We start from the raw sequence: 18385 nt of genomic DNA, 5'->3' as shown, positions 1-18385 counted from the left end.
AAAGTAAAACCAACAAAAATACTTACTTTCCCCTCCATGAATGTTTTGTTGTGTAGAAACATGCTATATCCTTATTTTCCCTAATTATGTTCATTTTGTGCTGAAACCTGAAAGATAAAAATATGGGTAAATTTCATAATAGTGCTATCCTTAAAAGTTTTTCCTGAATCTTCCATACAATAATTTCACAGCCTGCCATTTGGTACTGATTTTAAGACACCACTTTTTCAACAAGATCGTAAGGTTTTACAGGACAGAATGGTCTGTTCACCTCTCTATCACCGCCTTTGGCACACCATATTGTCACGCTCTCTCCCACTACACTGGGTTTCTGGAGGACAAGAACTGCCCTCTAACAACGTCTCAACTGTAGAGAATCTAATTAAAAAGAAATTAAAGTAAATGAATCTTTAAATCTCACATTGCCAAACAATGTCTTAACACATTATGTGCACCTAAAACTGTTTGCCAACTGTCAAACCAATTCTAACAGGTTTTCGTCGAGCTGCTAACTGCCAGCCATCTTGCTGTCACTGTCACTTTAAAGGGAACCTACTGTAAATATGTAAAGTTTAACTTAACATTCTCATTAGAAAAGTACTTCAAGTACATACTAAAAAAATTTTAATGTTCGTAAAGTAACTCATCTTTCATCCTAGCACCCCAATATAACCATTCTAGCTTCCCTTCTTCTAGCTAGAAAAAATGTCTTTTTAAACAAAATTGAGATTATCATTTATACCACTTAACCTACTTTTACAGAATATTAACTTTTCCACAGAATTAAATATTCTTTGAGAAAGTAATTTTTAAGTCACATGGTTTTCCATACTAGAACAATGCTACTCAAAGTGTAGATGCAAGCATCAAGATGGGTGCAGAAATCAAGTGTTTAGAAATGTTTGTTACAGTTTGGTTAGTGAACTGTCTGGTTAAACAGGATACACAACAGGTGAAGACTGTTGAACTTCCTAACAGCTACAGGCAGAGGGACCATATTATGTGCAATATTTCAAGATTAGTCTGTTGACTGCAACCTTGAGGTGTAAAAAATCCAGAATCCATTTATCTCATGAAAAAATTCCAATTTAGCTAATTTTACACAGTAATTGTGTAAACTGACTACTAATGAAAGACTGATGATACATTTTGAAAATACTGCATCATTTGCTTCATACAGAATACAAGCTAAAAAGGAATATGGTCATTTATTTTTCTTTTGTCATTTGGCTACTGATTCCTACCCTTAATAACTAGAAATGCACTCTAAAAAATACTGTCAGGTACATACCAAAGTGTCAATAATACAAACTGAATGGTTAGAAGTACGGTTCATTTAGCCTTCTTTACATCTTTATATGCCTAAACTTCTTTTTAATCAACAGTATTCTTTTCCTAATTAGAATAAACCAATTTCATCCAAAACCATTTTTATAACAGCTTTTTGAGACATAATTCACACGCTATAAAATTCACCCTTTTAAAAGTGTTCAAGGGTTTTTAGTATGTTCACAGAATTCTACAACTAACACACTATTTTTATCATCCCCAAAAGAGACTCTGCTAGCAGCCACTCCCCAATTCCCCTCACTCCCACCACCTGGCATCCACTAATCTACTTTCTGTCACTACAGACTTGCCTATTTTGGAATCCCATATAAGTAGAATCATACAGTGTGGTTTTTGTGACGGCTTCTTTCACTTAGCATAACATTTTCAAAGTTTATCCGTGTGGTGGCATGGATCAGTTTCCTTCGATTGTATAGATGCACCACATTTTGTTTATCCATTCATCAGCTGATGGACATTTGCGCTGTTTCTACTTTTTGGCTATTATCAATCATGTTGCTATGAACAATCATTTTGTGTGAACGTTTTCATTTCTCTTGGATATGTTCCTGAGAGGCAAATACATTTTTAAAGATACCTCTATTTTGAAATTGCTTCCTTCATTCTTCTTGGTTTTATATTAGCAAATTAACAAGGGCCTCCATACTCTACGTATTGTAGAATGCTCTTCCCCTAGAGTATCTACATGGCTAACACCTTCAGTTCCTTCAGTTCTGTGTCCAGATGTCACCTTCACAATGAGGCCCTAACTATCTTGTTTTAAATTGTAATTACCCCCCTCATTCTATACTCTCTATCCTAACTCCCGCTCATATTTTCTCCATGGTACCTTTCACATTCTGATGTGCAATTCATCCTATTTATTATTCATCTAATCCTACTAGAATATCCACAGAGGTATTTTTCTCTGTTAAGCTCATTGTCTCTAGGCTCTCCAGAGCCTACAAGAGTACCTGACACAAAACAGGTACTCAGTAAGTATTTGAGTGAATGAATGAAATGCAGCAATCCCATGGGCAATTCTGATGTCACTTCAAACTTGCTGTTCTAACAGGTACTCCCAAGTAAGGTTTTGTCAAACCTTATGGAAAAACAGCAATTCATGCTCTGAGGAATAATAAGACAACCACAAGTAACAGCAAGTTTAGAGAAATCTCTATTGTTACTAGGGAGGAAATTTCTCTTAACAGTCAATGACATCTTCCTACTAGCGTGTATGGAGACAGCTAAATATAGTCCTGTCAGTTGGTGTGCTGTTTTGTTTTTTCTGGATTGTGTATCTGAAATGACACAGGCAGCCAACCAAGAATTACTAAACCAGCCCACATCATCCCTGCCTCCTGAATCATTTGTAGTAAATGATATTGCTGAAAAGAAACTTAGGTTGGATCTCTGAACATGTACCAAAAAAGTGAAAAATTATAGGTCTACAGATGATATTTTCCCCTTACATACTGTGACTGAAGATTGGAAAAATGGAAGAAAAAGGAGGACAGAAAAGGTAAATGCCCGATATTGAACAGTGGAGTTTGGATTCCGAGTCTGCAATTTAAGATATCAGAATGACTGACTCTGAACCAAAGGCCTATCTAGAGAAAACCGACAAGAAAGAAAATGTGTTTGAGTGAAGACTGGCAGACATCATCAAGGGAATTTAAAAGGAAAGTGAGAGAAAAAAATAATATAAGACTTTAAAATGACAGCCACAAAGAACTTAGGGCAACATTCCCAACCTTTTTGGCACCACGGACCAGTTTCGTGGAAGACGAACTTTCCATGGATTGGGGGGAGGCGGGGGTGGTTCAGCTGGTAATGCCAGTGATGGGGAGCAGCAGATACAGCTTTGTTCGCTTACCCGCTGCCTGACCTCTTGCTGCACGGCCCGATTCCTAACAGGAGCATGACCCAGGAGTAATGAAGATCCCTAACAAATCCAAGGCTGGTGGTGGGATTTAATCTCAAAATAACAAACAAATTTAAGAATTAAAAAAAAAGAAAACCTAAAGAATGATCTCATAAGTATCACTGGTTTGGAGGAATATGTAACTCAAACGGTTCTTTTAGGAAGGGAATTAAAGCAAGTTTATACCAAGGCGGCTTATCTACAACTTTTTGGAGACCTATAAACTCGGGGGTGATGAAAACACTAGACTCCAGAGAGTTCCAAGGTTAGGATAAAGAGAGAGAAGATATAATGCATTAATATAAAATTAAACTACTAGAAGATATATAAATGGCCAACAGGTATATGAAAAGATGTTCAATGTCACTATCCGGGAGATGCAAATCAAAACTACAAGATATTGCCTCATACCTGTTAGGATGGCTATTATCAAAAAAATAAAAGATAAGTTTTGGCGAGGATGTAGAGAAACTAGAACCCTTGTACACTGTTGGGAATGTAAAATGGTGTGCAATGGAAAACAGTACAGAAGTTGCTCAAAAAATTAAAAAATAGATTAGGGAATTCCCTGGCAGTCCAGTGGTTAGGACCCAGTGCTTTCACTGCTGCGGTCCCCGGTTCAATCCCTGGTCGGGGAACTAGGATCCCACAAGCCACGTGCCATGGCCAAAAAATAAACAAACAAAAAAAACAAAGAAATATCATATGATCCAGCAATCAAACTTCTGAGTATTTATCCAAAATAACTGAAATTAGGACCTCTAAGGCATAGCATGGCCATATTCACTGCAACATTATTTATAAAGGCTAAGATATGTAAACAACCTAAATGTCCATCAACAGATGAATGAAAAAAGAAAATGTGGTATACACACACAACAATTATTCAGTCTTAAAAAAGGATATCCTGCAATACTCAACAATACCAGTGAAATAAGCCAGTCGCAGAAGGACAAATACTGCATCATGCCACGTAGATGAGTTACCTACAACAGTCCAACTCACAGAAGCAGAAGGTAGAATGGTGGTTGCCAGGGGCTGGGGTGAAGGGGAAATGCAGAATTGCTAATTAAGGGGTATTAAGTTTCAGTTATGCAGGACGAGTAAGTTCTAGAGTCTGCTGTACAGCATTGTGCCTATAGTTAACAATAATGTACTGTACACTTAAAAAGCTGAGACAAAGTGAGAGAGTAGCACAGACATATATATACTACCAACTGTAAAACAGATAGCCAGTGGGAAGCTGTTGTATAACAAAGGCAGTTCAACTCAAGGATGGAAGATGCCTTAGAGGACTGGGACGGGGAGGGTCGGGGGGACTCGAGTGGGGGGGGTCGAGGGAGGGAGGGAATACGGGGATATGTGTATAAAAACAGATGACTTAACTTGGTGTACCCCCCAAAAATAACAAAAAATAAAAATAAAAAAGTTAATTAAAAAAAAAACTGTTAAGAGAGTAGATCTCATGTTGAGAGTTCTTACCCCCCAAAAATTAAATTTTAAAAATTTAGAAAGTAAACCACTATCTGGCCTGTCAGAAAAAGTACTGTATTCCTAATACAAATTACAATGCTAACAGAAAAATATTATAATGTAGGCTTACAGGATTCTCTGGACGTCAGCAGAAGTTCCTATGGCCAAAATCAGCACATCTGATAATTATCTCTCATGTTTTAGGAAGCAACAAGTGATATGCTATTCTGCATCCAATCCTGAATAACAACCACCCAAAAAAGACTAAGGCTAGTAAAATGGAAGTGCTCTTTATGGAAGAAAAGAGCACTCCTCTATCTGAAAAGCTCACCTTCAGCCATGTTATACTTAGGTAAGCATATACTGCAAAGATAAGGAACGCAGGAAATACCTAGCCAAGTCAACCCCAGAAATGATGGAATACTTTGAAGCTATTATTAGCATCTGTACAGGCTCAAAATGGAAATTAGGATAATGCTTTTCTATTTTGAATGCTCCGTAAAGATTATCCTAAAATTGGAGAGGGTAGCTGACCCTAAGCAAAAAGTTATAACATGTCCTGAAATTATGCAACTAGCTTTTATTGAGTACCCATGTGTTAAGGATGATACCTGGCATTTACCACCCATTTATGTGTCTCACTGTCTTCATAACAACACTAAGATACAGGTATGATGATCCCCGTTTTATTGACAAGAAAACAGAATTAGAGAAATTAAATCACTTCTCTAAGGTCACAACAACTGGTAAGTGGTTGGGCCGGGGTTTTGAACTCAACCTTCTTAACTCCACACTTTATGTAAGAGGGTGAGTCGAAAATTATCTGCACCCTGGCTGCAGAAATTATTTTAATTAGCTTTTAGAAATGACAAATACATCATTTTTCGACATAATCTCCTTGCTTTTCAATACACTTTGTTCATCTATCAACAAGCTTTCGTATTCCCTCATTAAAAAATGTTTTAGGCTGAGCTGCGAGCCACGAATGCACCACTGTCTTCACTTTTTCATCAGAAGTGAATCTTCATCCGCGTAGATTCCCGCTGCTTTCAGGGGAGCAAACAGGTGAAACTCCAATGGAGCAAGATAAGGACTATAGGGAGGATGTTTTAACACCTGAAAATGAAGTTGTCGCAGAGTGTCAACAGTGTGGGCAGAAGTGTGCAGGCATGCACTGTCATGCAAGACCACAGCACCCTTGGATAGCAGTCCTCTGCATTTTATCCGAAGTTTAGGCTTCAGCTCTTCAATAAGCATCTCTATCCATTCATACATACTTCTTTGTGACAAAACACTTTCTCCATGCTGCGCACAAAGTCTTCAGTAAATAACGGCACTAGGTACACCCTCAGACCACAAAAAAACAAATTACTGCACGCTGCTCTTCTTTTGTGCAAATCAGAAGCAGGGCATCCATTTTTGCTCGCACTGCAGTTACAAATGAACTGATGTAACATGTTCACACCTGCACAGCAGTAACTAGGGAGACAGCAACCATGAACAGAAAGCGCTGATAGGACAGTGTGGCCAACAGAAGTTTTAACATAACTGGAGTGCGGATAATTTTTGACTCGCCCTCGTACTTAAGCTAAACTATAATACCCTCCCTCAGATTCAGAAAATCAAAATAAATTCATTGTGACCATGTAATTATAGACTTATTATTGACAGCACATTCCTAGATTAATTTAGAACTAGTTCCAATCTTATCTCCACCTGGGAATATGATTAGGCACTAACAACTATAAAACCCGTAATTTCAAGCAATGAAACAAATAACCATACTCAAAACACAGGGCAAAAGAAATAAAACAAAAAGGATGCCTCCAAGGCTGAAACACTCTACCATGTAAAAATAAATATTTTAAATGTTTCCATCTATAGATAAGCTTAAATTAAAAAAAAAAAAAAAGTGTTCAAAACAAATACATGACGACAGAAATCTGCTACCAATATGTGATCTCAGGATAATTTTTAAGGAGAATTCAACAGAAAAATACTATTCTAAATAACACTGAGCTTTTATTTATTTATTTTATTGGTTGTACTGGGTCTTTTTTGCTGTGCACGGGCTTTCTTTAGTTGTGGTGAGTGGGGGCTACTCTTCGTTGTAGTGTGCAGGCTCCTCATTGCCATGGCTTCTCTTGTTGCAGAGCACAAGCTCTAGGCACGTGGACTGCAGCACATGGGCTCAGTAGTTGTGGCACACAGGCTCAACAGTTGTGGTGCACGGGCTTAGTTGCTCCGTGGCATGTGGGATCTTCCTGGAGCAGGGATCGAACCCGTGTCCCCTGCATTGGCAGGCGGATTCTTAACCACTGTGCCACCTGGGAAGCCCAACACTGAGCTTTTAAAACAACCAGATTAATGAGATCTGAAGTTGGGACCTACTTCCCAACGGAATAATATTAAGCTCTTCAAGTAAATCTATTTTATATGCTCAATAAAACCTCAACCACTTTGTGATAAAGTCATTTCATCTAAGGAAGGCAATTGGTGTGGAAACGGTGTTTACTCTTTCAGACCATGAGGGTATTTCTAGACACACGTAACTTAGTGGATAATGGTAGTGCACAAATATCAGAAAAATGCAGAAAAAAATAAAACAAGAATATTCTGTGCTTGACCATTTATCATTTAAAGTGAGAGTTGGAACAAGTTCAAGAGAATCATTGGAACAGGAGTAAAAGCAAGTCTAGGGGTCCCCCAAGTGCAGTGTTCAAGTGATGATTCAATCTGGGAAGACCCACTCCCTTTAGCACAGACACTAGAGCTGTTATCACACACACTAAACATGAACTGATGATTAGCACAAGAAGCTAGTGCTAGTAAGATACACTGAAGTAGTTTTAATAATCTATCACCAAGATAAAAGTGGTGAATTTTTAAAATATTACTTATGGTCAAAGACAGACTATTAATAACTACTACATACCGGCTGCATGACCTTGAACAAAAGTTTCTTAACTTCTCAGAATCACAGTTCACCTATAAAATACGGATGACAGTACCTGTCTCAAAGGGCCACGATAAGGACCAAGTGAGATAACTTGAATAAAGGGGTTAGCGTGATGTCTCGCTCAGAATAAGCACTCAAAAATACAGTTGATACTTTTGTTAGCAATCATAAGTACTATTGTACTTTAAATATACTACCCCAGATATGCAATAGGTCTTTTGAGCATTATTGTTACAGCTTTCATTTTCAAGATTACTTACAGATCCCTGCACTTTTTAAGGCATTTAGCGAGGAAAATTATTAAATTACTTGATCTTCTCTAAGTCTTTTACCTACTAACTTGTACTATTCAATGTATGCCACCAATATGTGTCACCTAGAATTTCTACCTTCTAAAATACAGTGTTCCATTGATTTAATCAGTATTCATAGTTTTTACCTGCCCATTCAAAAATAACTATACCAATCTGTCATATTTCTTAACTGGGTATAGTACACCAGGGTATTATTATTATTTTATTCTTTACAATTTCTTAAGATAAGCCAAGGGACTTCCCTGGTGGCACAGTGATTGAGAATCCACCTGCCAATGCAGGGGACATAGGTTTGATCCCTGGTCTGGGAAGATCCCACATGCCATGGAGCAACTAAGCTCGTGCGCCACAACTACTAAGTCTGCGCTCTGGAGCCTGTGTATCACAACTACTGAGCCCACATGCCACAACTAAAGCCCACGCACCTAGAGCCCGTGCTCTGCAACAAGAGAAGCCACCGAAGTGAGAAGTCCAAGCACCACAACAAAGAGTAGCCTCCGCTCGCTGCAACTAGAGTAAGCCTGCACACAGCAATGAAGACCCAACGCAGCCAAAAAAAAAAAAAAAAAGATAAGCCAAGATAACCATCAGAGATGACATTTAAAAAAATTACCTTAAGTCAACTATAAGCTTCTCTTTATTTCAACTTTATTCCTACAAAATACTATCATTTTTCAAGTCAATCTTATTTACTATATTTAAAATATCTCCCACTTAGGCATTCGGAATTTCAATTATTAAAAATGCTTTACCTGAAACCAACCTAATGTTTTTAAATTTATGCTTGATGCCTATAAGTTACAGCTTATGAAACTTTTGGAAAAAAGAATTTCACTCCATAAGAATAATTCAGTTCCCATTCAATTATCTCTGTATATTTCTTAAATAAGCTCTAAAAATAGTTCTAGAACTTGCTTATAGGCAAAAACTCATAAGCAACCATACTTCCCACTAATAGTGATGAAAAATCTGCAGAATTTCTAGTGTCAAGCATAACAGCATAACAGTCATTTATAGGCACATTCTATAAAAAACAACAAATTGTTCAGCTAAAAAATGTAAAAATTGCTGGATGAGATCTTGATAGCAGCTGTATCATCAGCATTTGCCATCCTGCCAGTTGCTGAGGTGCTATTCAGATTAGTAAGAATTTATCTGTGCAAAGTAATTACCACTTAAATTTCACCTCCTTCATTCCTTGCAGGACTGTCCCACTTCAAATTCTCAACGACCTTTTTGATGAGAAAAATTCAAGTTTACATGCCCTTTGTAACTAAATCACATGAAAGTATCTCTAATTTTTGCTTCACTTAAACTCTAAAGTTGGCTTCATATATTCTTATTCTATATCCTAATATACCACCAACAGAGCTTTTCTACAAGTTCTCAGTTTGTTCTTTTGAGAGAACTGTACTAAGGGTTAAAAAGTCAAATTCAAGGCAACAGACATTTTGGCCAGATTCACCTTTTTCAACGAGTTCCCTTGCATCATGCTTTTAAATAACACTTAAGGTTCTCACACGTTATTACTGGCAGTAAAACTGAAAATCCATTTAAGATCATTTATGGATAAAATGAGAGTGATCTTTTGGATGATATGATTTTGACACAAAAGTGCAGGATTTGAGAGTCCACTGAGAGAAGCCTACATCAAAATGACACTAAGAACAAAAAGCACCCTAGCAGATTATGGCCAGGCTATAAGCAAAAGAATTTGCACACACAGCAAAATTAAGTCTATGTGCATGGCTTGTGTTAAGTAAAAACTCAAACAGAGCACTTATTTAGCTGGGGATGAATGAGTATACTCAGAAAAATAATACACTAGTGAATGAATGAAGGAATTGGCTTTAATCAAGGCTATTTGCCTTCAAAGCATACATTTTGCATGACCAACTGGAAATTATTTTTACACAAATATGACAACTTCCAGAGAGCAGATAAGATACTAACTTTCCACCTTCAATCTATAAAATGAAAGAATAAACTCTCATCACTAACTCTGCTCTCGAGTAATGAATTAAAAACATGATTCTGTTTGAAATGCATCAAAAAATAAGGTGGACAGAAATGCACAGATATGTGACAAAGCAGTTATAGCAAAATATCAATGTGAAAATCCTGGAGGTGAATATATGGATGTCTAATGTAAATTTCTTTCAACTTGGATATAGATGAAAACTTCTATGTTCAGGGAAAACTACATTTGCCTTTATTTTCTGACCAAACTCTCCTACAATAGAAACACTGTTTTTCTGCTACATTGTAAAACTACACCTGAAAATATGGTAGATATTCACATGATAGAAACTAATTTATGAACTTAATACTTCCTCATACATCTATATCCTACTGAAAATGCAGGGGGAAGGAGAACCACTGCTAAGGCAAAGGCTAATCCTCAGTAATGACCAAAGAGAAGAATCCCTTATTACTGGCTTCTTAAAGACCCAGTTTTATTTGTAACTGTATTCAAAACCTAAGTGAATTATATCACTAGGTTAGTTTGGTTTCAAATAAAAGGTAAAAAATATAGTTAACAGAACATTAATTTTTACCCACATTAAAAAGCTACAACTAGACTGTCTTAGAATGTGCTGTGTATGAAGGAAAACTGATATGAACTTTAACCCTCTTTTTTAATTTTTAATTTTCACGTTTTAATGTGTAACTCTAGTATAGGAAAAAGCATTTCCTTCTAAATAAACAACAAATCGGTAATGTGTAATGTGTATGACAGCTACCACACGGGGATCTTTAAACAGCTATAAAATTGGTCACAAAGTAAGGTTTTAGTACACTCCATCTTAGCTTTCTTAACTTGTTGAAGAACCCAATAACTCCAGAGATAAATGTTGTAAGAAAGCCAGTGGTAACACCAAATTTCAGCTGACAATTACATCTCCAAATAACTGCCCAGAAGTTATAATATTGAAACCTCTGGGGGACTTCCCTGATGGTCCAGCAGTTAAGAATCCGCCTTTCAATGCAGGGGATGCAGGTCTGATCCCTGGTCAGGGAACTAAGATCCCGCATGCCGCGTGGCGTGGCTTGGTCAAAAATAAATAAATAAATAAATAAAATTTTTTTCAGAGACCTCTGAATTGTCTGCCACATTAAAATGAACTTTCAAATACTTCTACCACCATAGGGTAAGGCAAAATAATCTAAGATCCCCTCATTCTCTTTAAAAAAAAAAAAAAAAGCAACCCCTGTACCTGAAGAAACACTTAATATGATCTCAATGGGGGGAAAAGCAAGCACACACACCATAGCAGTTGATTTTGCTGGCCTTTTCTATTCAATGTAAATCAAATATTGAAAAAGATACCTATTTCCTTATATTTTAATTCCATCTGAGGGAATAATTCTTATTTCTCACAAAACAGACCTCTGTTGTAAAGAAAAAAAAATGTTTTTGCCAGGAAAGATGCATGGTTGACTCTTCCCTTTCCAAAACTTAAAAACGCCTTGAAAGTAGTCACCTGAAAAAACAACAAAACAAACAAAAAAACCAAAAAGCCAACCTAAGAAAAGTGTTCACTTAAGCAATTCTGTGAAATCAGTGGTACTTATCATTCACATATTTTTAGTCTGCACACATTCTTAAAACTTTCTAGACACAATGTCTATTTCATTTTATCTTTGAATCTAACTTGGTTTATGCAGAACAAGATGTACTAGTTCAATAAACTGTCTCTCAGCTCAAAGACACTTAATAATCTTGCTCTAATATGCTAAATAGACCCTAATGGTAAAAATTACCTTGTTTTAACTTGTTTTTCTTAATACTATAGGAAACACATAATGGGGGACTAAATTTCCTAAGCATATAACAAATATAACTTGAAAGTTTTACAGTAAGCATCTTTTTTTTTTTTTTTGGCCATGCCACATGGCACGTGGGATCTTAGTTCCACAACCAAGGATTGAACCTGCACCCCCTGCATTGGAAGCACAGATTCTTAACCACTGGATTGCCAGGGAAGTCCCAATAAGTATCTTAATATTCAAACCCTGGTTTCTTTATACTAGTAAAAGACAAAGAGTTTAAGTGGCTACAATTTCCCTTTCTTTCACCCAATACAAAATAGCAACAACATGTAGGCTTCTAGTTTGGCTCTTTCCAAAAAACCCTTGTTATTCCTAACTCTGCCATAGTGCTTACAGTTTACACAACACTCTCAAAACTATCAGTTAACTAAAAAGAAAAAAAAGAAAATCCAACTTTTAAAATCCAGTAGCTATTAGTTTGGGGAGGGAAATGGTTTATCTAAGCTTTGATAAACATCCAAAAATCAATCCTTCCGTGATGTTTTCACAACCATACTTGGCAAAATCAGAACCTTAAGATAACTTACATTGCTTTAGGGGTTTTGTTTTCAATTTGTTCATCAAAAGGTCAAATTCTTACAGATCAACTGCAAAAAAGATATTACTAATGGGCATGTGCTAAATATGTGAAGACTGCTTAAGCAGTGTGGCCTACTTCTAAGGGCAACTTAAGTTCTGAAACTATAAAAACCCCACTGATTTCACACCTTATTTTAGAGATCACCTTCCTCTTAAGCAGTCCATAAAAGTACTAGCAAAACTCAAATATGTAAGCTGCTGAATAAAGTTAAGAGCATCTGAAAAGAACTACTAGCAAATTTATATATTTGACTTTATTGACTGAACCATACTTAAACGTAACTTTGCATAGATACCTGTGTCTTAAGTTTACAAAAATGACCACAACCATGTTGGCTTAAGTTACTTGCTACAAAGATATCCTCTAAATGAGTGATTCTCAAAGGAGCTCCCAAAACTAAGTATCACACCATATGACAAGAGACGTTACTGACTGGCATGTGCTAAGCATGTGTGAACACTGCTGAAGCAGAAAAATGTGTTGAAAACCACCGATTAAAATTCTGAATTAAAGTAATGGTTGTGGGGGGTTGGGGTGAGAGGAGGGAATGCTGCTCCCTGAGACACTATGATTAGAAACCATCAAGGATTTAGTGGATGGGGTTAGATACCCCTCAATGTTCAACACAGTCCCACAGATTGAAGAACTGTCCTCAAGTGATTTTCAAATATCCAAGTGGTCATTCACATAGATAAAAGCCTACTTACAGTTACTCCCAGAATTTAGTTTTATATTTAAATACAAATCACAAAGTATGTTTTGCAATTTAACATGCACATAATTTTCCAGGAATGCACATATCATATAAACTGAGAGATTATACTCTGAATTCTCATGGCTTTTCAGAGTATCTATATTGTCTTCATTTTTGATATTTTTTTACTGTTTTTTCTTCCAGTACTTTAAAGTTGTCACTCAGTTGTCTTCTTGCTTGCATGGTTTCTCTGCTGTAACTCTTAACTTTGTTCCTCCTATAGAATGTTTCTCTTTTCTTTGGCTACTTTCAAGAGTTTCTCTTTGTCCTTTGTTTACATCAGTTTGAATTTGATATCTACGTCTGTTTTACGTGGATTTTTTAAGGGGCAGGTATTTATCCTGCTTGGTGTCCTCTAAGCTTCTTGCACCTGTGATTTGATGTCTGACATTAATTTTGGGAAATTCTCTACTATTTCCTCAAATATTTCAACATTTCTTCTACTCTGTTCTCTTCGGGGATTCTAACAATGCCTATATTTATAATAAATGTTTGATATTATCCACAAGTTCTTATTCTTTTTTTAAACTTTTTTGTGTTTCAGTTGGATAACTTCTGACATCTACAAGTTCACAGATTCTTTCCTTGGTTATGTCAAATCTATTGATGAGCCCAGAGGCATTCTGTAGCTCTTTACTATGTGATGAAACTTCTAGCATTTCCTTTTGATTCTTTCGTATAGTTTTTACCTCTCAGCTGAAATTACCCACCTGATCTTGTATGTTGTCCACTTTTTGTTCATAACTTTAACATATTATAGTCATTTTAAATTCCCTTATCAGATAGTAGCACCTATATTAATCAAAGAGTTTCTGATGACTGCTCTTTCTCTTGGGAATTTTTTTTTTCCTTTTGTACATCTTGTAACTTTTTGCTGAAAGCTAGACATGTGTATAGGGCAGTAGAGATAGAGGTAAATAATTTTTGTGACAGGAAATGGGCACACCTTTTCTTTGCTAGGTCTTTAGTGCAGGGTGTTAGGAGTTGGGCTGGGTTTATGATTTGTTGTTGCTGTGGTCAGGCTCAGTGTACCACAGGCTTCAAATATCTACGGAACAGCTTGTGCCTATGGTGGGGGGGTGGTTTACTAAAGTAATGTCTAGTTGATTCTTTGCCCTGAGCCTCTCTGCATAATCTTGTTCTTCACCTTGAAGCATTCTGCAGTTGCTCATTATTCACAGCTTCTTAACTTGGTGGCAGGGAGCTGGGGGCACGGTCTCTGTTGTTCTGATTACGGTTTAGTCTTAGACATATACTGTGTCTCTGGATCTCAGGGATGTGATCTTCCTGTTTCCCCAGGCTGCACTTTTGGGCTCAGTGCCCCTCCCCCAAGAGAAGATTCTTTCTCCCTGCTTTTGTCTTCCCCCAGTTCAATGAATGCTCACCAACAGGGCCTGCTAGCAGAGATGCCCTTCCTTCCACAGATTAAGGCTCCTGTTCCAAAGGAGAGACAGAGGGGAAGGCTCAGAGCAGAGTATTCTTGCCCCTCCTGAAAGCTCTGCTGCTCTTCTCCTTCTCTAGGTCAGGACCACAACAGACACTCCCCACAGCTCAACCCAGTCTTTTCTAGGAGCACCCAGCAGGGTTTGCAGATAAAGAGATTGGAAGAAGGTGCACCCAGACTTCATCAACTTGTCAGCTATTCTAGCTGATCGCTTATCAGTGTCCAGCTGTGTCTATTGAATGTGAATGTGAGTTCATACATACTCTTTCTCTCAAACTCTGGGCCAGTAGTTTGCTCTGTGGCCTCAGCTTTTGAACAGGTTTCAAAAAATAAAACAAAAAACAAAGTCATGAATTTGAAGTTAGTTCAGTTCTTTTTTGTTCTAACAGTGGAAGCAAAACTTCTTTTTGTCTCAGGGCCAAAGCCACAAGGTGGTTATATTATTTACAAACTATTATTTCAGGATAGTAAAGGAGCTGTTACAAATTATTTGAAATAAAAAGTTGGCCTTTATTAAACTTGGTAAAGTTGAGAAACACTGACTTAAAGGATATCTTTCAAAACAACTCCCCTTTAACCCTTAATAAGCATTACAGTCAACACTTAGGCCTAAAACTACAGTATTCGTAGCAACAAAATTTTTGCTAGCCTTGTTTATCTGCTTAGCCTTGCTTCTATTTTATCAATCTTAAGTACTTCAATCAGAAAAAAAGGGGAAAGGTATGTGCGATGAAATTTCAAGTTCACCTGTGTAAATAGAACTGGTTGAGGAATGGAGCCAAATTAGTTAAAACAGATTTTATTTCAACCATAATTTAGTTGCTACTGAGAACCTGACTCCACTACCAACTTTTTTACAAATTCAGTAATAAAGCCAGTATTGTTTCGGTCCACTTAAGCAACCAGCTTCCATTTATTTGTGGATAAAGTTAATTCTTACAAATAACTCATGCTTTCCATAATTCCACAACTTTTTCCCTCATAACGTTCATATAGTTTAGACTACTTACTACTGCCACTTTAGAAAAAGAGGAATATCCATTACCTCCCAGGGGGATACAAATCGCGGTATTTTCCGAGAACTGGACTATAGCTTTACATTCCTATCTCTTAATAACCCTCTGACTCCTCTTTTCCGCCCTTAATATGTTCTACTTCCTGTTTTCAAACAAGGGGTATAATGTAATATTTCTAAACAAGGATGGACTTATGTTCCATTGTGATATTAATTGCAAAAGCCAAGTTCGAGTTATAGCTGCTTAAACTGTTTCACATCACATTTAAAATGTTAACAAGATCTTACATTATATGCTAAATCAAGTCAAACAATAAAACACTTTCTAACCAACAGTGAAATCAAGTTTTTTGGGGATATCCAATTACTCACAAGTAGTTATCTACATTCTCCCCCCTTTTAAAAAAATTTTTTAAGGCAAGTTCTATTTCATATTCTCATAAACTCACAGAGAAATGGTGATATACTACAAAACCTGACCACTGTAATTTCCTTACACTCTGCAGACAGTACTTTCAAACCTAGAAATCTATCAGATCCATCAAGTAAGAAAGAAAACACAGTAAGACAATCTTCGGGACAGATCCTTAAGAAATATTCTGAAACTTAACTTTTTACCCAAGACACTACACTCAAAGACGCTAACCCTACAGTATAAAGTCTTTCACAGTAAGGCAACAGCATCAGGTAGAGGCCCTGAGGGGAACCAGGGTCCGGTGACAGGGAAAAGCAGAAAGGGTGAATTGAGAAATCATTACTTCAGGACACCATCGGCGCATCTGGGGAAGATTTCTAATTTTCTCCCTTAAGCAACTGATAAAACAACCTCAAGACAAGAGTGGTCAATAGGGAGACAATTTAAGGGAATACACTCTTCTTAAGTGTAAATCCGTGTTTAACAGCCACTTCGCTGAGCGTCTAAGTCCTACTTCACCCACTCCAAAGGCCGCATTCAGAGGCAAAACCACAGAAGCGGAGGAGAGGCCCCTGAGCATAAGCTACCTTGCAAAAGGAAAAGGCCGTGCGGGAAAACTTCATTTTGGAAAAGGGAGGGGCTGGAGAAGAAACGACGCGGGCGCTCCTCAGTTCCTAACAAAACGAAACAAAGCTAAGCAAATAAAGTTAAAGTGCATGCAGGACGTGGGAGGAAGGAGGGTCGCTGACCCAAGGAAACCAGGGTTCCCGGGCATCCAGCCGGAAGAGTGCTCAGAGTAGGAAACTGAAAGGGAATCCCGAGGGCGGAGCCCAGGGAGAAATAAGGGCTGTGCGGGGTAAGGATGTGCAGAGTGCAGTCGGGGACCGTGATGGGTAGAAAACCAGAAAACGAGGCGAAAAGAGGGGTGGGGCTGAGCAAGGAAGGGCCCTAGGCGAATGTCACTCAGAACCGCAGGGGGCGGGCGGGGTCCGAGGACAGGAACCAGACCCCGCAACCTGGGGGAAGGGTAATCTGCTTTCCTTAACTGGAGAAGGTTGCGGCCCGGACACCACCCCTCGTTCTCCCTGCCTTTGGTCCCCCGAGTCCCCGCGGCGTGGCTAGAGGGTAAAGCAGAGCCCCAGAGTCCGGAGCCCGTAATGGTTTACCTTCGCGGGAGGCTGGAGAGGCTCCTGCCCGAGCTCCTCCCGCCGCCGGCTCAGCGTTCAGAGTGGGATGAGGCGCCCTCCGGCCTTTTCCCTCTCACCACTTCCCCTTTCCCCCTCCGCGGCCCTGTAGCCCCGCTGCCGCGGGTTCCTGGTGCCGCGGCAGCGCTGCCTCCCCGCCCCCTCCGCCTCCTCTCTCTGCCTCTCAGAGGCTCACTCTGGAGGCCGCCATCTTCCCTCAGGCTGTGATCGACCGCCCTCCAATGCGCCTGCGTCGCCCCCGCCTAGGCTGTCACGAGACCCGGTCAGCTGATTTCCATTCTTCCGCTTTCTGCTCCACCCTGTCGCCTCCCGCCCTCCCCCGTCCTATTGGATATGTGTTACTTGTGCTAAAGGTTTAACTAAGTTCAGTCTCCGCTGGCAGACCTGAACTCCGAAGACCACAGTACAAAAATAATTTGAAGTTAGTCCAGTTCTTTTTTGTTCTGACAGTGTAAACTTTAAAATCCTGATGCAGACTTCAAAAGATGGGTGGTGTAGGTGGCTGGCATGAAGTCATTGTTTTATGAGGGTTAAAGATCTCTGATAAGAGGTTTAATACTCAGCAGAGCAATCCTGAAATAGTATAATATTTTCTTTGGCAGTCCTTTCAGTCGTTCGCTCGTGTTTTAGAGATGGCAATTGCAGGATGAAAAATGTAGACAGTGGCTCTTAGAGATCTTGCTTCCTGACTCTTTTGACCCTTTGCCCTACCTTGAGGTAGAAAAAGACTGCATTTATCCTTACAGTAGACTTTCCTGTATTGCAGCAGTAAGATAAGGTACATCTAAGGGCTGGCTCCAGGAATAGCTGGGTGGGGGAAGGCTGTTACGGAACCAAACTTGATCCGCTGGCTGCCTTACATAGTAAAGCCAATCTACAGACACTAGGTTGTGGGGCAAGAAGGTGCAGCGTTTATTGTAGGTGTCAAATAAGGAATGCAGGCCCCTAATGCTTAGAAGACCTGAAGTCCCTTGTGGCTTTCAGAGAAAGGTTTTTGAAGACAGGGTGAGGGAAAGGGTTCTGGGGGTGTGTGATCAGCTCCGAGACAGTCCTCTGATTGGTTGGTGGTGAGGTAATAGGGAGTTAAGACCATCAACCTTCTGATTTCAATGGGTCTGAGGTCTGTTTGTTTGAAGGCA

At 38.6% G+C, this 18385-nt stretch overlaps 1 protein-coding gene across 1 annotated transcript in view; it reads right to left on the bottom strand.

Moving 5' to 3' along the window:
* Nucleotides 1-17445, bottom strand: part of DNAJC13 (DnaJ heat shock protein family (Hsp40) member C13) — a 108890-nt gene extending 91445 nt beyond the window's left edge. The window contains exons 1-2 of the mRNA XM_057738611.1: nucleotides 17208-17445; nucleotides 27-107 (exon numbers count right to left, since the gene is read on the bottom strand). Coding sequence (XP_057594594.1) covers nucleotides 27-94 — 68 coding nt within the window. The 5' untranslated portion in view covers nucleotides 95-107; nucleotides 17208-17445. The remainder of the gene's footprint in view (nucleotides 1-26; nucleotides 108-17207) is intronic.
* Nucleotides 17446-18385: the final 940 nt, after the last annotated feature.

Source organism: Hippopotamus amphibius, chromosome 6 (assembly GCF_030028045.1).
Source record: "Hippopotamus amphibius kiboko isolate mHipAmp2 chromosome 6, mHipAmp2.hap2, whole genome shotgun sequence".
Lineage (NCBI taxonomy): Eukaryota > Metazoa > Chordata > Mammalia > Artiodactyla > Hippopotamidae > Hippopotamus > Hippopotamus amphibius.
This window is presented reverse-complemented; position numbering and strand designations above follow the sequence as displayed.